At 44.4% G+C, this 21,010-nt stretch overlaps 1 protein-coding gene across 1 annotated transcript; it reads left to right on the plus strand.

The window, feature by feature from the left end:
• Nucleotides 1-43: 43 nt before the first annotated feature.
• Nucleotides 44-16,744, plus strand: LOC306919594 (uncharacterized protein; the record flags this gene model as incomplete). The annotated part of the gene is made up of 10 exons (XM_079532351.1): nucleotides 44-401; nucleotides 1,686-1,852; nucleotides 4,303-4,411; nucleotides 4,457-4,562; nucleotides 5,712-5,931; nucleotides 6,904-7,033; nucleotides 11,016-11,117; nucleotides 11,320-11,373; nucleotides 15,252-15,282; nucleotides 16,677-16,744. Coding segments are annotated over 10 exons (1,345 nt in total), but the record flags the coding sequence as incomplete, so codon positions are not given.
• Between the last annotated feature and the right edge of the window lie 4,266 nt (nucleotides 16,745-21,010).

Genomic DNA, 21,010 nt, shown 5'->3' on the forward strand with positions numbered 1-21,010 from the left:
CGCGTCATCGACCGTCCTCCAACAACCCTTCCTGATCCCTGAGACCCTCGCCTCCCCCTCCCCCTCCCCCTGGCCCCTCCCCTTGCCGACCCCTCCCCTTGTCGACCCCTCCCCCTGGCCCCTGGCCCCTCCCTTCCCACTCCCCTCCCCTCCCCTCGCCGGCCCCTCCCCTCCCCTCGTCGGCCCCTCCCCCTGGCCCCTCCCATGTGGTCACGGTAGCGCTGCCTGTGTGTCCTCGCTCAGTGTCCTGTCAGCCAATGGGCTCCGTGTCCTTCAAGACGCTCCAGTCCCAGCCCCGCCCCCTCCCCCACTGCCGCAGCCACGACAGGAACCTGAGCCGCCGCGAGGCCGCCGCCCACCCGATGACACGCAGGAAGACCGCCAGCGGAGCCACGCCCCCGGTACGGGACGCTGCTTTGACTTCTGAGCCCGTTCTGGGCGGAGCCAACCGTTATGTTATGCTTTAGTTATTGAAAATAGCAGATCTACAAGCTCATGGCGCGGCACTCGTTGCCGGGCCATGATCTTGTAGATCTGCTATTTTGTTTTTTTAATGGTGAAAATGTGGCACATCTTTGAATATTATATTCTTTCAGAGCGAACGTTGTTAAACCCCCTTATGGCCAGTGACGTATTTGACGTAATGAAACAATAACCCCTTGTGGCCAGTGCCCCCCTTGTGGCCAGTGCCGTAATTGCCGTAATTGTTTAATTCCCTGTAATCGGGGGCTTAATGTAACACAATGTAGCAACTTTTAGCTTGTTTGGCTAACGGCCAAACGATGTAATCTACCTAAAACATGGAGCTAAATATGTTATTTCAAAATGTTATAGCGATTTATTTTTGTATTATTTACCATAGAGCTCCGAAGTCTGACGTCACTTTCAGTAGAGGGTGTCAATCTCCAGGTTCATGTATTTGTTTTTTGCATTGAGATCCCCAAACGGCGATTTTAGGTCGCTTCATATAAGAACTGTGTTTGAAAAATAAACCGACCACCCCAGCGTTTCTGTCAGGGGAGTGGCTGTGCGTCGTTAATGATGTCCATTCATATTTGATACAGCCAGTTTCTAGAGAAAATGGAATTAATCTGACCGCAAAAGCCTTGAAACTACATATGAATGCAATGTCGCTGAGCATATACGTCACGCCCAGCTGTCAACATATTGCGTTCCTGAGATTCCTCGTTGACGTAAGCTCAGCTGGTGGTGACTCGACTCGTACTAACCACGATACATTATATATCAATAAAATAAAAATAAAAATAAACGTAATTAACGTTCAGTTTCTGTTCTCCCCCCCCCCCCCCCCCCTGTCAAAAACAGCTAAAATCCCTAAAACGAAAGAAAGCAGCAAATGAAAAAAAAATTGCACTCATCTTTTACTTTCTCTAATAACAACCTAAAACATGAACCTTGGTTGAAAAAAACTAAAGTTGTCCTTAAACTCAAATATTTGGGTCGGCGGCCGATTACATATAATTCTGGGGTTCCTCAGTAATACTAATAGTTTGAGAACCACTGACATAGAAACATGTTTTTTGTCTGTCTGTCTGTCTGTCTGTCTGTCTGTCTGTCTGTCTGTCTGTCTGTCTGTCTGTCTGTCTGTCTGTCTGTCTGTCTGTCTGTCTGTCTGTCTGTCTGTCTGTCTGTCTGTCTCTCATCCTGTCTGTCTCTCCATGCAGCAGAGAGACAGTTCTCACATGAGGAAGTCGTGGAGCAACCTGTCTGTGGCTCCCTGCCTGTCTGTGGCTCCCTGCCTGTCTCTCCCTATGTCTCCCTGTCTGTCCCTCCTGCCCAACAAGACGCCAGGCAAGAAGAAGAGCAAAGGAACGACACCCCCTCCTGGCAGGTAGGAGAAGTGCGTCTGTCATGGCTTCAATAATGGCAGCTATTTTAATGTTAGACGAAAAGTATCAGTATAAGTGTTAAATAAATAAATATCTCTATATTGTGACAGTAATCATTGCTATAGAGTGTGTTCAGTAACAGTGTTAAATAGCTCTATATTGTGACAGTAATCATTGCTATAGTGTGTGTTCAGTAACAGTGTTAAATAGCTCTATATTGTGACAGTAATCATTGCTATAGTGTGTTCAGTAACAGTGTTAAATAGCTCTATATTGTGACAGTAATCATTGCTATAGAGTGTGTTCAGTAACAGTGTTAAATAGCTCTATATTGTGACAGTAATCATTGCTATATAGTGTGTTCAGTAACAGTGTTAAATAGCTCTATGTTGTGACAGTAATCATTGCTATAGAGTGTGTTCAGTAACAGTGTTAAATAGCTCTATATTGTGACAGTAATCATTGCTATATAGTGTGTTCAGTAACCGTGTTAAATAGCTCTATGTTGTGACAGTAATCATTGCTATAGTGTGTTCAGTAACAGTGTTAAATAGCTCTATATTGTGACAGTAATCATTGCTATATAGTGTGTTCAGTAACAGTGTTAAATAGCTCTATGTTGTGACAGTAATCATTGCTATAGTGTGTTCAGTAACAGTGTTAAATAGCTCTATATTGTGACTAATCATTGCTATAGTGTGTTCAGTAACAGTGTTAAATAGCTCTATATTGTGACAGTAATCATTGCTATAGAGTGTTCAGTAACAGTGTTAAATAGCTCTATATTGTGACAGTAATCATTGCTATAGTGTGTTCAGTAACAGTGTTAAATAGCTCTATGTTGTGACAGTAATCATTGCTATAGTGTGTTCAGTAACAGTGTTAAATAGCTCTATATTGTGACTAATCATTGCTATAGAGTGTGTTCAGTAACAGTGTTAAATAGCTCTATATTGTGACAGTAATCATTGCTATAGTGTGTTCAGTAACAGTGTTAAATAGCTCTATATTGTGACTAATCATTGCTATAGTGTGTTCAGTAACAGTGTTAAATAGCTCTATAGTGTGACAGTAATCATTGCTATAGTGTGTTCAGTAACAGTGTTAAATAGCTCTATAGTGTGACAGTAATCATTGCTATAGTGTGTGTTCAGTAACAGTGTTAAATAGCTCTATGTTGTGACAGTAATCATTGCTATAGTGTGTTCAGTAACAGTGTTAAATAGCTCTATAGTGTGACAGTAATCATTGCTATAGAGTGTGTTCAGTAACAGTGTTAAATAGCTCTATAGTGTGACAGTAATCATTGCTATAGAGTGTGTTCAGTAACAGTGTTAAATAGCTCTATATTGTGACAGTAATCATTGCTATAGAGTGTGTTCAGTAACAGTGTTAAATAGCTCTATGTTGTGACAGTAATCATTGCTATAGAGTGTGTTTAGTAACAGTGTTAAATAGCTCTATGTTGTGACAGTAATCATTGCTATAGAGTGTGTTCAGTAACAGTGTTAAATAGCTCTATATTGTGACAGTAATCATTACTATAGAGTGTGTGTTCAGTAACAGTGTTAAATAGCTCTATGTTGTGACAGTAATCATTGCTATAGAGTGTGTTCAGTAACAGTGTTAAATAGCTCTATGTTGTGACAGTAATCATTGCTATAGAGTGTGTTCAGTAACAGTGTTAAATAGCTCTATATTGTGACAGTAATCATTGCTATAGAGCAGGGGTGCCCAAAAGGTAGATCATGATCTACCAGTAGATCACAAAGGTTGTGCAGGTAGACCACATGACATGGCCCTAAAACATATATAATTTAAATAAAAATATATATCTGACAATTGAATTAAGGTGACTTGATTGATTGACATAAAAAATGGCCTGTTAACCCACAACAGAATACTTTGTTTTCAAGAGTGTTGAGCACAAATATCCATAGCATTAGAAAGTTACATACAAAAACAACAACTATTTCCATTTCCCATATATTTCCCATTCCAAGTGTGTTTGTCATGTTCTTTGAGATCCTATTTCTTGGTGGGTAGATCTTTTATACACATCCGTATTCCATGCGTTTCCGCGCAGTGCGCAACGGGACCCCAAAGGGGAATAAGATAATAATAATAATATATATAATAATAAGACTGTATCATTGGACACGTATTTTAACCCATTTTGACCTGAGATCAGATTCTAAAAATGTCTTCTACATCCTGACAGTTTTCTGAAAAAGCTATGTTTCTATGTCATGTCATGTCGTTCTTCGATTTTTCAAAAATAGCAGATCTACAAGCAGATCTACAAGCAGATCTACAAGCTCATAGCGCGCCACCGAGTGGCGCGCTATGAGCTTGTAGATCTGCTATTTTTCAATAGCTAAAGCATAACATAATGCTAACACCAAAAGGGGTTCCTACATTTTAAATGCTCGTTCCTCTCCTCTGCTTCCAGGCCTCCCCAGCAGCGCCCCCCCACCCCCAGACAGCTCCGGTCCCCGGTGGGGACCCCGGGGGGGGTCCCGGTGGGGGCTCCCGAGGAGGACCTGGGGAACATCCGTCCCGTTAGGCCCCCCACCCCCTCCTCCTCCTCCCCCCCCCAGGGGGGAGAGGATGAGGAGGGGGAGGGGGGGCTCTGCAGCCACTCCCCCACGGAGCCCCGCCCCCAGCCTCTGGGTCAGATGGTGGTCGTTGGCGAGCAGCGGTCGGCTAGCGGTCAGTGGCCTCGTGTTGTCCTTAAAGGTTTTCAGCCAAAATTTAAAATATATATAAATGTATTTTTGGGGGGGGGCTTTTTTCCCCTCTATATTTCCCTATTAGTCAGGGAATATTATTCCCAGTCAAACCTGGGAATAAATTTCTTACCAAGAATCTTTTCTTCACCAATGTGTTTAAAGGTGTCTACTAACATATCCCACATTGGCTTATATTCAACCACCCTAGGGGAATTTTTGACAGCTGCTGAAAGTTGGGGTACCATCAACAACCATTATAAGGCTAAATGTTCATTATCCCAAGGAGTGTTTTTTGTGCAAAACGAATGCTTGGAATGTGTTCAGAATCATGAAAACCCCCTAGTTTGACCCCTTGTTTGGCCAAAGACCCCCTCGTTTGTCCATAGCCACTGGCCCAAATGTGTTGGACCTCATCACATTTGTGATAACGGCTATGGCCGTTTTTAGCCCAAGTAGTGTTTTTCGTGCAAAACTAATGCTTGGAATGGATTCAGAATCATGAAAACACCCTAGTTTGACACGTCACATGCTACTTAAAGCATAATGAACATTTAGCCTTATAATGGTTGTTGATGGTACCCCAACTTTCAGCAGCTGTCAAAAATTCCCCTAGGGTGGTTGAATATAAACCAATGTGGGATATGTTAGTAGACACCTTTACAGGTGTCGTTCTACACCCCCACAGGGAGGGCAGTGCCCGGTGTCGTTCCACACCCCCACAGGGAGGGCAGTGCCCGGTGTCGTTCTACACCCCCACAGGGAGGGCAGTGCCCGGTGTCGTTCCACACCCCCACAGGGAGGGCAGTGCCCGGTGTCGTTCCACACCCCCACAGGGAGGGCAGTGCCCGGTGTCGTTCCACACCCCCACAGGGAGGGCAGTGCCCGGTGTCGTTCCACACCCCCACAGGGAGGGCAGTGCCCGGTGTCGTTCCACACCCCCACAGGGAGGGCAGTGCCCGGTGTCGTTCCACACCCCCACAGGGAGGGCAGTGCCCGGTGTCGTTCCACACCCCCACAGGGAGGGCAGTGCCCGGTGTCGTTCCACACCCCCACAGGGTTAAAATGTATCCCTATTTGTTACTGAAGGCTTGTTTGTGTTTTTCTTTTTTCTTTCTTGACAACATTATAGAGGCCGGTACCACCGGCCCAGAGGAGGCCAGCCGTCCGGCCCAGCGCCCCTCGGCCGGTACCACCGGCCCAGAGGAGGCCAGCTGTCCGGCCCAACGCCCCTCGGCCGGTACCACCGACCCAGAGGAGGCCGGCCGCATCCTGGCTGAGAAACGACGACAGGCCCGAGAGCAGAGAGAGAGAGAGGACGAGGAACGCAGGACCCAGGAGGACCAGGCCCGGTACCGTGAAGTTTAGATGCTTTAAAGGAGAATTCCAACTAGAAGGCTTTCTTACCTTTATTTGTAGTTGTTACGTCCCCACCAAAGAGGTCCAGGTGTTATTTGTAGTTGTTACGTCCCCACCAAAGAGGTCCAGGTGTTATTTGTAGTTGTTACGTCCCCACCAAAGAGGTCCAGGTGTTATTTGTAGTTGTTACGTCCCCACCAAAGAGGTCCATGTGTTATTTGTAGTTGTTACGTCCCCACCAAAGAGGTCCAGGTGTTATTTGTAGTTGTTACGTCCCCACCAAAGAGGTCCAGGTGTTATTTGTAGTTGTTACGTCCCCACCAAAGAGGCCCAGGTGTTATTTGTAGTTGTTACGTCCCCACCAAAGAGGTCCAGGTGTTATTTTGTGCAGTAGTGCATTATTGGCCATTTCCCCTAATATAAGCCCTCAATTAATTGAATTGAATTGAATTGAATTGAATTGAATTGAATTGAATTGAATTGAATTGAATTGAATTGAATTGAATGTAATTGAATTGAATTGAATTGAATTGAATTGAATTGAATTGAATTGAATTTAATTTAATTTAATTTAATTTAATTTAATTTAATTTAATTTAATTTAATTTAATTTAATTTAATTTAATTTAATTTAATTTAATTTAATTTAATTTAATTTAATTTTTTCTTCAATTTTGTGACTTTTGTGATGCTTTTGTGATGCACTAATTTGATTCTAACAGTGTTTAATATGTGTGTGTGTGTGTGTGTGTGTGTGTGTGTGTGTGTGTGTGTGTGTGTGTGTGTGTGTGTGTGTGTGTGTGTGTGTGTGTGTGTGTGTGTGTGTGTGTGTGTGTGTGTGTGTGTGTGTGTGTGTGTGTGTGTGTGTGTGTGTGTGTGTGTGTGTGTGTGTGTGTGTGTGTGTGAGCGTGCGTGCGTGCGTGCGTGCGTGCGTGCGTGCGTGCGTGCGTGCGTGCGTCTTCCAGGCTGGCCCAGGAGGCGTCGGAGCGAGCTAGGAGACAAGGAGACGAAGAGACGAGGAGAGAGGAGGCGAGACGCGTCGAGGAGGAGAGGGCGAGGAGAGAACGAGAGGAGGCCGAGAGACTACACCGACAGGTGAGAGAGAGAGAGAGACAGAGAGAGACAGACAGACAGACAGACAGACAGACAGACAGCTTTAACCCATTAAGACCTGAGGACGATTCTACAATTGTCTTCTAAATCCTGACAGTTTTCTGAAAAACCCTCATGTCTCTATATCAGTGGTTCTCACAGGGTTAAACCTCATGTTTCTATATCAGTGGTTCTCACAGGGTTAAACCCTATGTTTCTATATCAGTGGTTCTCACAGGTTTAAACCCTATGTTTCTATATCAGTGGTTCTCACAGGGTTAAACCCTATGTTTCTATATCAGTGGTTCTCACAGGGTTAAACCCCATGTTTCTATATCAGTGGTTCTCACAGGGTTAAACCTCATGTTTCTATATCAGTGGTTCTCACAGGGTTAAACCCCATGTTTCTATATCAGTGGTTCTCACAGGGTTAAACCCTATGTTTCTATATCAGTGGTTCTCACAGGGTTAAACCCTATGTTTCTATATCAGTGGTTCTCACAGGGTTAAACCCTATGTTTCTATATCAGTGGTTCTCACAGGGTTAAACCCTATGTTTCTATATCAGTGGTTCTCACAGGGTTAAACCCTATGTTTCTATATCAGTGGTTCTCACAGGGTTAAACCCTATGTTTCTATATCAGTGGTTCTCACAGGGTTAAACCCTATGTTTCTATATCAGTGGTTCTCACAGGGTTAAACCCTCATGTTTCTATATCAGTGGTTCTCACAGGGTTAAACCTCATGTTTCTATATCAGTGGTTCTCACAGGGTTAAACCTCATGTTTCTATATCAGTGGTTCTCACAGGGTTAAACCCTCATGTTTCTATATCAGTGGTTCTCACAGGGTTAAACCCTATGGTCCTCATTCACAACGGCGTTTACGCTCATAACGTTACGTAACGTGAGCGGAGCGTGAGCGGACTGGCATTTACGTGGATTCCCACATTACGTGGGAATTCATGAACTTGAACGTGAACTTGACGGTGACGTTGTTTGGTCGGAAACTCCGCTATAAGCTGCGCCAGCTCAGAGGGTCGTGTACTGCTTGCGTAGATTTATTCAGAAGGCTTTAGTCTTCATTCTGAATCAATTAAAAGTCCCCAAATCTCAGATAAAATATGTAGGCATTTGTCCAAAACATTGGTCAGCACATAAAAAAATGATAGCTTATATAAAAGCCAAGTATCACTTGGATGCCTAAATGCATGCATTCTAGAGGCAGGTTAGCCTAGAGTCCCATACAGAAACTGCCCCTGCAAACCCGACACCTTTTTATTTATTTATTAGGATATTTCTAGCATGCGCGATTGCGCTGCACTTGACAGCTTTCTACTCGCAGTGCAACGCGTTGTGAGCTTGTAGATCGGCTCTCGCGGACTCGCGCTGCATGTTAAAAAACAAACTCACAATTATAATAAGAACATACACTTATCTGCATTCTGCACTGTACGAATTCATTGGAAAATGAATATAACGGTGCGGTGAGCCCGGCCCGGACAGAACAGACTATTTCTATGGTTCACAGACATGCAAGTCCACATTATTGCATCAGCGCGTGCAATTCGGCCAGTCATAGTTTTAAGCCAGTGCACCTTAATTAATTATAATATGGGGAACTTATAGCTAGGCTGTAGGCTACTACATTGATGAGATCAATCCAGTTTGGTGCCAAATGTCTCGCGAAATTCGCGAATCATTTTAATATGACGACATCATCATAAATGAACCTGCACTTAGATCTGACAAAGAGGAGGCTACCCGCCGTATATGGTTGAAATTTTAAATAGCTATAGGCCTATATGCCTACGTGTCCATGATCAGAACAAATCCATTCTCCACATGGCATTCAGACAGATGACAGTGAGATGATATTAAACTATTCCCCGCATGAATCAATGCAGCTCTGATACAAATATCGGATATATGTTCTACCTCTGCAAAGGTGTGAGTGAGCAATTGTTCAATAGAAAAGAAAAGGCTTTATAATATAATTGCCAAGTATACGCTAGCTTGCTGCCTTGGTCCCGAACTTAAATAAATAAATGGCCAAGCTGCATTTTATACCGTAAGTCAGCTTGACATTGCTGCAGCGGTGCGGAGCAGCGTTCACCGTTTTGTAAGCTGATTTATAAATGATTTATATAGTTTAATGGTAGGCTATAGACAATATAAAGAATCACGCACAAATGTAATGGTATATGGATGTAAAAAAAGAGACTGCAGGTGGTGGTCGTCGCTCCGGCGCTTGACATGGTCAGATCATTTTCTTTTAATTTCCTAATAGGCCTATAGCCTAGCCTAATTCTTTCCAGCAATCATTTTTATTTTAATTTGTGAAGCCACTATACTGGAAAATATCATTATTTTGTTGCATTCCGTCAGGAGGACCTCTATTTCGTTTGAGCTGTAAGGCCTTCTTTTTTGTTTTTTTTACTGCTGTCTGCTGAGTCATGCTTGACGCCTTTTATGGTGTGAAATGGGGCGTGGATCAATGCAAATGAAGTTATCCGCTGATTTTCCGATCATTTGGCACCCGCTCGGCGCTCGCATTCACCTGCGTACCTCACAACATACACCTGCGTACCTGTGGTACACACCGCTCTTTGAATTGCACGGCAAAACAACGTTGCGTGATCGGACGGAATTTCCCGCATCTGTTTACGCTTCCGTTACGCTTCCGTTACACTCTTGCGTATTTCTCCTTTGTGAATGAGGACCTATGTTTCTATATCAGTGGTTCTCACACGCTCATAAAGTGACGTTACGTGAGCGGAGCGTGAGCGGACAGGCATTTACGTGGATTCCCACATTACGTGGGAATTCATGAACTTGAACGTGAACTTGACGGTGACGCGGGTTGGTCGGAAATTCCGCTGAAAGCTGCGCCACCTCTCATGGTCGTGTACGGCTTGCGTAGATTTATTAAGAAGGCTTTAGTCTTCATGCTGAATCAATTAAAAGTCCCCAAATCTCAGATAAAATATGTAGGCATGTGTCCCCAACATTGGTCGCACATAAACAAATTATAGCCTATATAAAAGCCAAGTATCACTTGTATGCCTAAATGCATGCATTCTAGAGGCAGGTTAGCCTAGAGTGCCTTACAGAAACTGCCCCTGCAAGCCCGACACCTTTTTTATTTATTTATTAGGATATTTCTAGCATGCGCGATTGCGCTGCTCACTTGACAGCTTTCTACTCGCAGTGCAACGCGCTGTGAGCTTGTAGATCGGCTCTCGCAGTCTCGCGGACTCGCGCTGCATGTTAAAAAACAAACTCACAATTATAATAAGAACATACACTTATCTGCATTCTGCACTGTACGAATCCAACGTTGTTTAGTGTAGTAATGTCTGCAGTATAGGCCTATTGAAATTGTTTCGTTATGGAGCTCTTTTGAGTCAGTCTGACTGTCGGTGCGTGTGTGTGTGTGTGTGTGGGGGGGGGGGGGATTAGCCCTATATAAAAAATAGAAGACCACATTAGCCTATTTGAATGAATTGCATCAGCGTGTTTGAAAGGCTCTCTCCGTGGTTTTGATCTGACGGATATACTACGCGCTTCATTTCTGCTCCTCGTCCGTCTCTCCCTCAAAATATGAACGCTTTTTGGATCATATATCGTATAAATTAAAACGATAGCAATGTAAGCTAGCAATGTAAAGCAAACTTTTTTTCCCGATTGTTTCCGGGGGGTGGGTTTCAGAGTAAAAGCGGCCGTGTCTTTCCGGCAACCCAGAGCTCCTATTTTGAAGGAATCCCGACATGGATTGTGCTTTAACGAGGCACATGAAACCTTCCCTCACGGAGCGGATGTGGAGCCAAACGTGTTACAACGAAAGGCTCCACTGTGCATGAGCTGAGCTCCACACCGGAGGGTCATTGTGTGTGTGTGTGTGTGTGTGTGTGTGTGTGTGTGCGTGTGCGTGTGCGCGTGCGTGCGTGCGTGTGTGCGTGCGTGCGCGCGCGCGTGCGTCTTCAGGAGGAAGAGGAGGGACGACAGAAGGAGGAAGCTGAACGACTCAGACTGGAGAGAGAAAAACACTTCAGGAGAGAAGAGGAGGAACGGCTGGAGAGGAAGAAGGTGGCGCACGTACACACACACACACACACACACACACACACACACACACACACACGCATGCACACACCGCACGCACACACACACACACACACACACACACACACACACACACACACACACACCGCACGCACACGCTGCACGCACACACACACACACGTGCACTGTGCACTCACACATTGAATGGTGTTGTTTCGTCTCTCAGCGTCTGGAGGAGATCATGAAGAGAACCAGACGATCTGACACCACACACACACAGGTAGGAGAGGGTTAACACACACACACACAGGTAGGAGAGGGTTAACACACACACACACAGGTAGGAGAGGGTTAACACACACACACACAGGTAGGAGAGGGTTAACACACACACAGGTAGGAGAGGGTTAACACACACACACACACACAGGTAGGAGAGGGTTAACACACACACACACACAGGTAGGAGAGGGTTAACACACACACACACACACACACACAGGTAGGAGAGGGTTAACACACACACACACAGGTAGGAGAGGGTTAACACACACACACACACACACACACAGGTAGGAGAGGGTTAACACACACACACACACAGGTAGGAGAGGGTTAACACACACACACACAGGTAGGAGAGGGTTAACACACACACACACACACACACACAGGTAGGAGAGGGTTAACACACACACACACACAGGTAGGAGAGGGTTAACACACACACACACAGGTAGGAGAGGGTTAACACACACACACACAGGTAGGAGAGGGTTAACACACACACACACACACACACACACAGGTAGGAGAGGGTTAACACACACACACACACACACACACAGGTAGGAGAGGGTTAACACACACACACACACACACACACACACACACAGGTAGGAGAGGGTTAACACACACACACACACACACACACACACACACACACACACACACACAGGTAGGAGAGGGTTAACACACACACACACACACACACAGGTAGGAGAGGGTTAACACACACACACACACACACACACACACACACACACACACACAGGTAGGAGAGGGTTAACACACACACACACACACACAGGTAGGAGAGGGTTAACACACACACACACAGGTAGGAGAGGGTTAACACACACACACACACACACACACACACACACACACACACACAGGTAGGAGAGGGTTAACACACACACACACAGGTAGGAGAGGGTTAACACACACACACACACACACACACACACACAGGTAGGAGAGGGTTAACACACACACACACAGGTAGGAGAGGGTTAACACACACACACACACACACACACACAGGTAGGAGAGGGTTAACACACACACACACAGGTAGGAGAGGGTTAACACACACACACACACAGGTAGGAGAGGGTTAACACACACACACACACACACACAGGTAGGAGAGGGTTAACACACACACACACAGGTAGGAGAGGGTTAACACACACACACACACACACAGGTAGGAGAGGGTTAACACACACACACACACACACACAGGTAGGAGAGGGTTAACACACACACACACACACACAGGTAGGAGAGGGTTAACACACACACACACACACACAGGTAGGAGAGGGTTAACACACACACACACACACACAGGTAGGAGAGGGTTAACACACACACACACACACACACACACACACACACACACACACACACACACACACACACAGGTAGGAGAGGGTTAACACACACACACACACAGGTAGGAGAGGGTTAACACACACACACACACACACAGGTAGGAGAGGGTTAACACACACACACACACACACACACACACACACACACACACACACACACACACACAGGTAGGAGAGGGTTAACACACACACACACACACACACAGGTAGGAGAGGGTTAACACACACACACACACACACACAGGTAGGAGAGGGTTAACACACACACACACACACACACACACACACAGGTAGGAGAGGGTTAACACACACACACACACACACACAGGTAGGAGAGGGTTAACACACACACACACACACACACAGGTAGGAGAGGGTTAACACACACACACACACACACACAGGTAGGAGAGGGTTAACACACACACACACACACACACACACACACAGGTAGGAGAGGGTTAACACACACACACACACACACAGGTAGGAGAGGGTTAACACACACACACACACACACAGGTAGGAGAGGGTTAACACACACACACACACACACACACACACACACACACACACACACATACACACACACACACACAGGTAGGAGAGGGTTAACACACACACACACACACACACACACACACACACACACACACACACAGGTAGGAGAGGGTTAACACACACACACACAGGTAGGAGAGGGTTAACACACACACACAGGTAGGAGAGGGTTAACACACACACACACACACACACACACACACACACACACACACACACACACACACACACACAGGTAGGAGAGGGTTAACACACACACACACACACACACACACACACACACACACACACACACACACACACACACACACACACACAGGTAGGAGAGGGTTAACACACACACACACAGGTAGGAGAGGGTTAACACACACACACACAGGTAGGAGAGGGTTAACACACACACACACACACACACACACACACACACACACACACACACACACACACACACACACACACACACACAGAGGTAGGAAAGGGATCAAATTAATTAAGATTGATTGAAGTATTTATTAACAGTTTGCAGAATGACAGTACATTTCAAGCACAAACTCAATACAAAGACCTTTAACTGTGAGTGGACGACACCATAAAACTTGTTTACAAGAGGGTCCAATTCATCATAACATTTAGAGACGTACAAATAGACACTTCTATATAGTCAAAGAACAGAACAGGAATTCATCATAAAGGAGGTAAAAAGGGAAAATAAACATATACAGTGAGGGGAAATAGGGGTGGTGGGGGGGGGGGGGGGGATTCAGATTTTACGGGGGCCAGTTTCGATTTGCAGCCGTCCGTAGGTGCCCTTTGAGAGCGGTTTTGAAGGAGTCAAGGGATTTGCATGTCAACATAACAACTACAAATAACACCTGGACCTCTTTGGTGGGGACGTAACAACTACAAATAACACCTGGACCTCTTTGGTGGGGACGTAACAACTACAAATAACACCTGGACCTCTTTGGTGGGGACGTAACAACTACAGATAACACCTGGACCTCTTTGGTGGGGACGTAACAACTACAAATAACACCTGGACCTCTTTGGTGGGGACGTAACAACTACAGATAACACCTGGACCTCTTTGGTGGGGACATAACAACTACAAATAACACCTGGACCCCTTTGGTGGGGACGTAACAACTGCAAATAACACCTGGACCCCTTTGGTGGGGACGTAGCAACTACAAATAACACCTGGACCCCTTTGGTGGGGACGTAACAACTACAAATAACACCTGGACCTCTTTGGTGGGGACGTAACAACTACAAATAACACCTGGACCTCTTTGGTGGGGACGTAACGACTACAAATAACACTTGGACCCCTTTGGTGGGGACGTAACGACTACAAATAACACCTGGACCTCTTTGGTGGGGACGTAACGACTACAAATAACACCTGGACCCCTTTGGTGGGGACGTAACGACTACAAATAACACCTGGACCTCTTTGGTGGGGACGTAACGACTACAAATAACACCTGGACCTCTTTGGTGGGGACGTAACGACTACAAATAACACCTGGACCTCTTTGGTGGGGACGTAACGACTACAAATAACACCTGGACCTCTTTGGTGGGGACGTAACAACTACAAATAACACCTGGACCTCTTTGGTGGGGACGTAACAACTACAAATAACACCTGGACCTCTTTGGTGGGGACGTAACAACTACAAATAAAGGTAAGAAAGCCTTCTAGCATGGAATTATCCTTTAAAATGGGAGTCAACGTGTCACTGTGTCGCCACTCTCTTACTAAACACAAACATTGGCTTGTGATTGGCTGATCACCCCATAGCGATGATTTGATTGGCTGAGCACGGAATGTGATGTATGATGATGTATGATGTATAAGAGTGCCGCTCACTTCACACAGGTGTGATTTTCTTTCTGTTCTTGTCTCCAGAAAGTTCCTCCTCACTATGGAGAAGATGCAGGTGAGTGTCCTCACTGCTCATTGGTTGAAACCTGTCCTCACTGCTCATTGGTTGAAACCTGTCCTCACTGCTCATTGGTTGAAACCTGTCCTCACTGCTCATTGGTTGAAACCTGTCCTCACAAACCTGTGTTGTTTTTGGCAGCAACAATGTTAGTTTTAGTCGTAGTCTCTTGAATAGTTTTCATTTAGTTTTAGTCACATTTTAGTCGCCTGGAATGTGTTAGTGTTAGTCTAGTTTTAGTCGATTAAGAGGGTGTACACACGAGGACGTATGTTGAGTTACCTGGGCAAGTATTTAGCCGATCTGCCCTTTTTGCCACACGGAGACGGCGTTTTGGGGGACTTAAACGGCTCATTTTGAAACCACCTTCCAGAGTGGGAAAGTTTGGAGACGCGACTTTCTCGTCCCCGTGTGTACAGCGAATGCCGCCTAATTTGCAGAAACGGTGATGTCATAGTCCCCTCGCCCCCTCCAAACTAACCAGTGTTAATGGTTTATTTCACCATAACCACTTACATAGAAGTATCACAGCTATTTTATATTTGCACATAATGTCTATAAATCTCTTCTCCAAAAATAGCCGATCTGCAGCCCCCATGCAGGAGCTTGGGAGAGAGATGCTCTCTCTCTCTCTCTCTCTCTCTCTCTCTCTCTCTCTCTCTCTCTCTCTCTCTCTCTCTCTCTCTCTCTCTCTCTCTCTCTCTCTCTCTCTGAATGTGTGAATGTCCTCACTGCTCATTGGTTGAAATCTGTTGAGTTGATTGATTAGTTTATTGAACATAAAACGTCCTTGCGGTCTTGTTTCCATTCAGGACCGACGCAATCAATTCATAGACATGGCGTGTAGCCCTAGAGCTCTTCACGGGGAAGACAACATTTTGTAGAATCGAGCTCAGGTCTAACTTAGATTTTAAGTGTTCAGAAAACCCTCATGTTTCTGTCAGTGGTTCTCAAGCTATTTCATGTCAAGGACCCCCGACCTTATCTGTATTTGGCCGCCGACCCCCATCTGAGAATATGTTGTTCCAGGGACCCCCTCCCCCAGAAGCAAAGATTTGAGTTTTAAACGTTCGCTCTGAAAGAATATATATTCAAAGATTTGCGCCACATTTTCACGATTTTTCAAAAATAGCAGACCTACAAGCTCGTAGCGTGCCACTTAGATCTGCTATTTTTCAATAGCTAAAGCATAACATAATGTTTAAAACACCAAAAGGGGTTCCCGCCCCGGAATGGGATAATAGAACTTCTGCTGTTGAAACCTAATCCATAGATTATTGGCTGTGACGTCCATGTCATAATCAGTAAACCTGGACCTTATTGGCTGTGACGTCCATGTCATAATCAATAAACCTGGACCTTATTGGCTGTGACGTCCATGTCATAATCAGTAAACCTGGACCTTATTGGCTGTGACGTCCATGTCATAATCAGTAAACCTGGACCTTATTGGCTGTGACGTCCATGTCATAATCAATAAACCTGGAACTTATTGGCTGTGATGTCCATGTAATTTACACTTAACCTCCTCCCCTGCAGGGGGAGCTGTTGCATCTGCGTCTCAGCAGCAGAGTAACAGCAACGGACACACAGAGTCACATCCTGCCCCTAGCGCAGCACTGGCCCCTAGTGGACGCAGGTAAATACTGCATGCTTTAATATCGGAGTGAATTAACCTGGCACTGTTATCACTGTAGATATTAGTCTGGAACCTGAGACTGTTATTACTGTAGATATTAGTCTGGAACCTCAACTGTTATTACTGTATATATTAGTCTGGAACCTCAGACTGTTATTACTGTATATATTAGTCTGGAACCTCAGACTGTTATTACTGTAGATATTAGTCTGGAACCTCAGACTGTTATTACTGTAGATATTAGTCTGGAACCTCAGACTGTTATTACTGTAGATATTAGTCTGGAACCTCACTGTTATTACTGTAGATATTAGTCTGGAACCTCAGACTGTTATTACTGTAGATATTAGTCTGGAACCTCAGACTGTTATTACTGTAGATATTAGTCTGGAACCTCAGACTGTTATTACTGTAGATATTAGTCTGGAACCTCAGACTGTTATTACTGTAGATATTAGTCTGGAACCTCAGACTGTTATTACTGTAGATATTAGTCTGGAACCTCAGACTGTTATTACTGTAGATATTAGTCTGGAACCTCACTGTTATTACTGTAGATATTAGTCTGGAACCTCAGACTGTTATTACTGTAGATATTAGTCTGGAACCTCAGACTGTAGATGTTAGTCTGGAACCTCAGACTGTTATTACTGTAGATATTAGTCTGGGACCTCAGACTGTTATTACTGTAGATATTAGTCTGGAACCTCAGACTGTTATTACTGTAGATATTAGTCTGGAACCTCAGACTGTTATTACTGTAGATATTAGTCTGGAACCTCAGACTGTTATTACTGTAGATATTAGTCTGGAACCTCAGACTGTAGATATTAGTCTGGAACCTCAGACTGTTATTACTGTAGATATTAGTCTGGAACCTCAGACTGTTATTACTGTAGATATTAGTCTGGAACCACAGACTGTAGATATTAGTCTGGAACCTCAGACTGTTATCACTGTAGATATTAGTCTGGAACCTCAGACTGTAATTACTGTAGATATTAGTCTGGAACCTCAGACTGTATATATTAGTCTGGAACCTCAGACTGCAGATATTAGTCTGGAACCTCAGACTGTTATCACTGTAGATATTAGTCTGGAACCTCAGACTGTTATTACTGTAGATATTAGTCTGGAACCTCAGACTGTTATCATTGTAGATATTAGTCTGGAACCTCAGACTGTTATTACTGTAGATATTAGTCTGGAACCTCAGAATGTAGATATTAGTCTGGAACCTCAGACTGTTATCACTGTAGATATTAGTCTGGAACCTCAGACTGTAGATATTAGTCTGGAACCTCAGACTGTTATTACTGTAGATATTAGTCTGGAACCTCAGACTGTTATTACTGTAGATATTAGTCTGGAACCTCAGACTGTAGATATTAGTCTGGAACCTCAGACTGTAGATATTAGTCTGGAACCTCAGACTGTTATTACTGTAGATATTAGTCTGGAACCTCAGACTGTTATTACTGTAGATATTAATCTGGAACCTCAGACTGTTATTACTGTAGATATTAGTCTGGAACCTCAGACTGTTATTACTGTAGATATTAGTCTGGAACCTCAGACTGTAGATATTAGTCTGGAACCTCAGACTGTTATCACTGTAGATATTAGTCTGGAACCTCAGACTGTAGATATTAGTCTGGAACCTCAGACTGTTATTACTGTAGATATTAGTCTGGAACCTCAGACTGTTATTACTGTAGATATTAGTCTGGAACCTCAGACTGTAGATATTAGTCTGGAACCTCAGACTGTTATTACTGTAGATATTAGTCTGGAACCTCAGACTGTTATCACTGTAGATATTAGTCTGGAACCTCCGTATTTATTATTTCAGTTTTTGTGTCTACAAACACAAAACATTTTTTTTGAAACACAAACAAAAACAAAAACATAAACAAAAACACAAACAAAAACCCCACAAAAACACAAATGTTTGTGTTTGGTATCATTCTGTTAGTAATAATAATAATTATCATTCTGTTAATAATAATAATTATTATCATTCTGTTAATAATAATAATTATCATTCTGTTAATAATAATAATTATTATCATTATGTTAATAATAATACTAATTATCATTCTGTTAATAATGATAATAATTATCATTCTGTTAATAATGATAATAATTATCATTCTGTTAATAATAATAATAATTATCATTCTGTTAATAATAATAATAATTATCATTCTGTTGATAATAATAATTTCAGTGCGAACGGTGAGGACTTTGAGGAGGTGATCCAGCTGCCAGACGGTACCGACGCAGCGCCGCCGCACGAGGGCGCCAGAGTTCCTGTGGTGGCTTTCAGGGAGAACGGCCTCCTCAAAGAGGACAGGTCCACCCATCGGTCCACCCATCCAGGAGCAGGTCAGTCAGTCACTAACCCATTCTGGGCGGGAACCCCTTTTGGTGTTTTAAAGCATTATGTTATACTTTAGCTATTGAAAAATAGCAGATTTACAAGCTCATAGCGCGCCACCGAGTGGCGCGCTACGAGCTTGTAGGTCTGCTACGAGCTTGTAGGTCTGCTATTTTTGAAGAATCGTGAAAATGTGGCGCAAATCTTTGTGTCAACTAAATCCTCATTAATGCAAACTAGATTCAACTCAAGCCTCCACACATTCTAAATATGCCCCCGAAATATTGTGCTGAGCAAATGGACTGTTACCACCTTCAATAATAATGATAATAATAGTCTTTATTGTCTCCACATCATATATTTTCTTTGTAACACTTGTACAGAACATCAATAATTCTACTCGAGTTGGAAGCATTAAGACCCATTTTAACCCTCAATGGCTTCCTTTCTGAAAAATAACGTCATTGTAAAAATATTCACGCGTTTAGATATTCTATTTACAATGAGATGCGGACAGGAGCTGGTGCCACTTGGACCCGGACGTAACGTAGGACTACAAAATGACCCGGACGTAACGTAGGACTACAAAATGACCCGGACGTAACGTACTGTAGGACTACAAAATGACCCGGACGTAACGTACTGTAGGACTACAAAATGGTGCGGACGTAACGTACTGTAGGACTACAAAATGACCCGGACGTAACGTAATGTAGGACTACAAAATGACCCGGACGTAACGTACTGTAGGACTACAAAATGACCCAGACGTAACGTACTGTAGGACTACAAAATGACCCAGACGTAACGTACTGTAGGACTACAAAATGACCCGGACGTAACGTACTGTAGGACTACAAAATGACCCGGACGTAACGTACTGTAGAACTACAAAATGACCCGGACGTAACGTACTGTAGGACTACAAAATGACCCAGACGTAACGTACTGTAGGACTACAAAATTACCCGGACGTAACGTACTGTAGGACTACAAAATGACCCGGACGTAACATGGACTTAGTTGACACAATGGAACATCCTGTCCGGGAAGCAGTTCCCTGGTTCACCACTTCCTGCTTCTCTCCTCTCAACATGTAGATGCTGTCTGAGGCCACGCCCACAGCGCACAGGGAGAGAGAGATAGCTGATTGGACCTAACACCATGAGGCCACACCCACAGCACACAGGGAGAGAGAGAGCTGATTGGACCTAACACCATGAGGCCACACCCACAGCACACAGGGAGAGAGAGAGCTGATTGGACCTAACACCATGAGGCCACACCCACAGCACACAGGGAGAGAGAGAGCGCTGATTGGACGCGAGGACGTCCTGGTCCCTGATTGACCTCCGTCTCACACACAACAACAACAACAACAACAACAACAACGACAACAACGCCAGTCTCTTCCAATCTCTTTGGGCACCAATTTCCTTTGGCCACGAGATCCCGTGTGACCTCCAAGAGGCCGGCGTGGACGTTCTCGGTCACAACATCCAGTGTGACGTCGACCCCAGATGTTAACCGTGTGTTTGACACGACAAACGCCTAGATGTGTTTGACACGACAAACGCCTGGATGTGTTTGAGACGACAAACGCCTGGATGTGTTTGACGACAAACGCCTGAATGTGTTTGACGACAAACGGCTGAATGTGTTTGACACGACAAACGCCTGGATGTGTTTGACACGACAAACGCCTG

Source organism: Electrona antarctica, assembly GCF_951216825.1.
Source record: "Electrona antarctica genome assembly, contig: scaffold_127, whole genome shotgun sequence".
Classification (NCBI taxonomy): domain Eukaryota; kingdom Metazoa; phylum Chordata; class Actinopteri; order Myctophiformes; family Myctophidae; genus Electrona; species Electrona antarctica.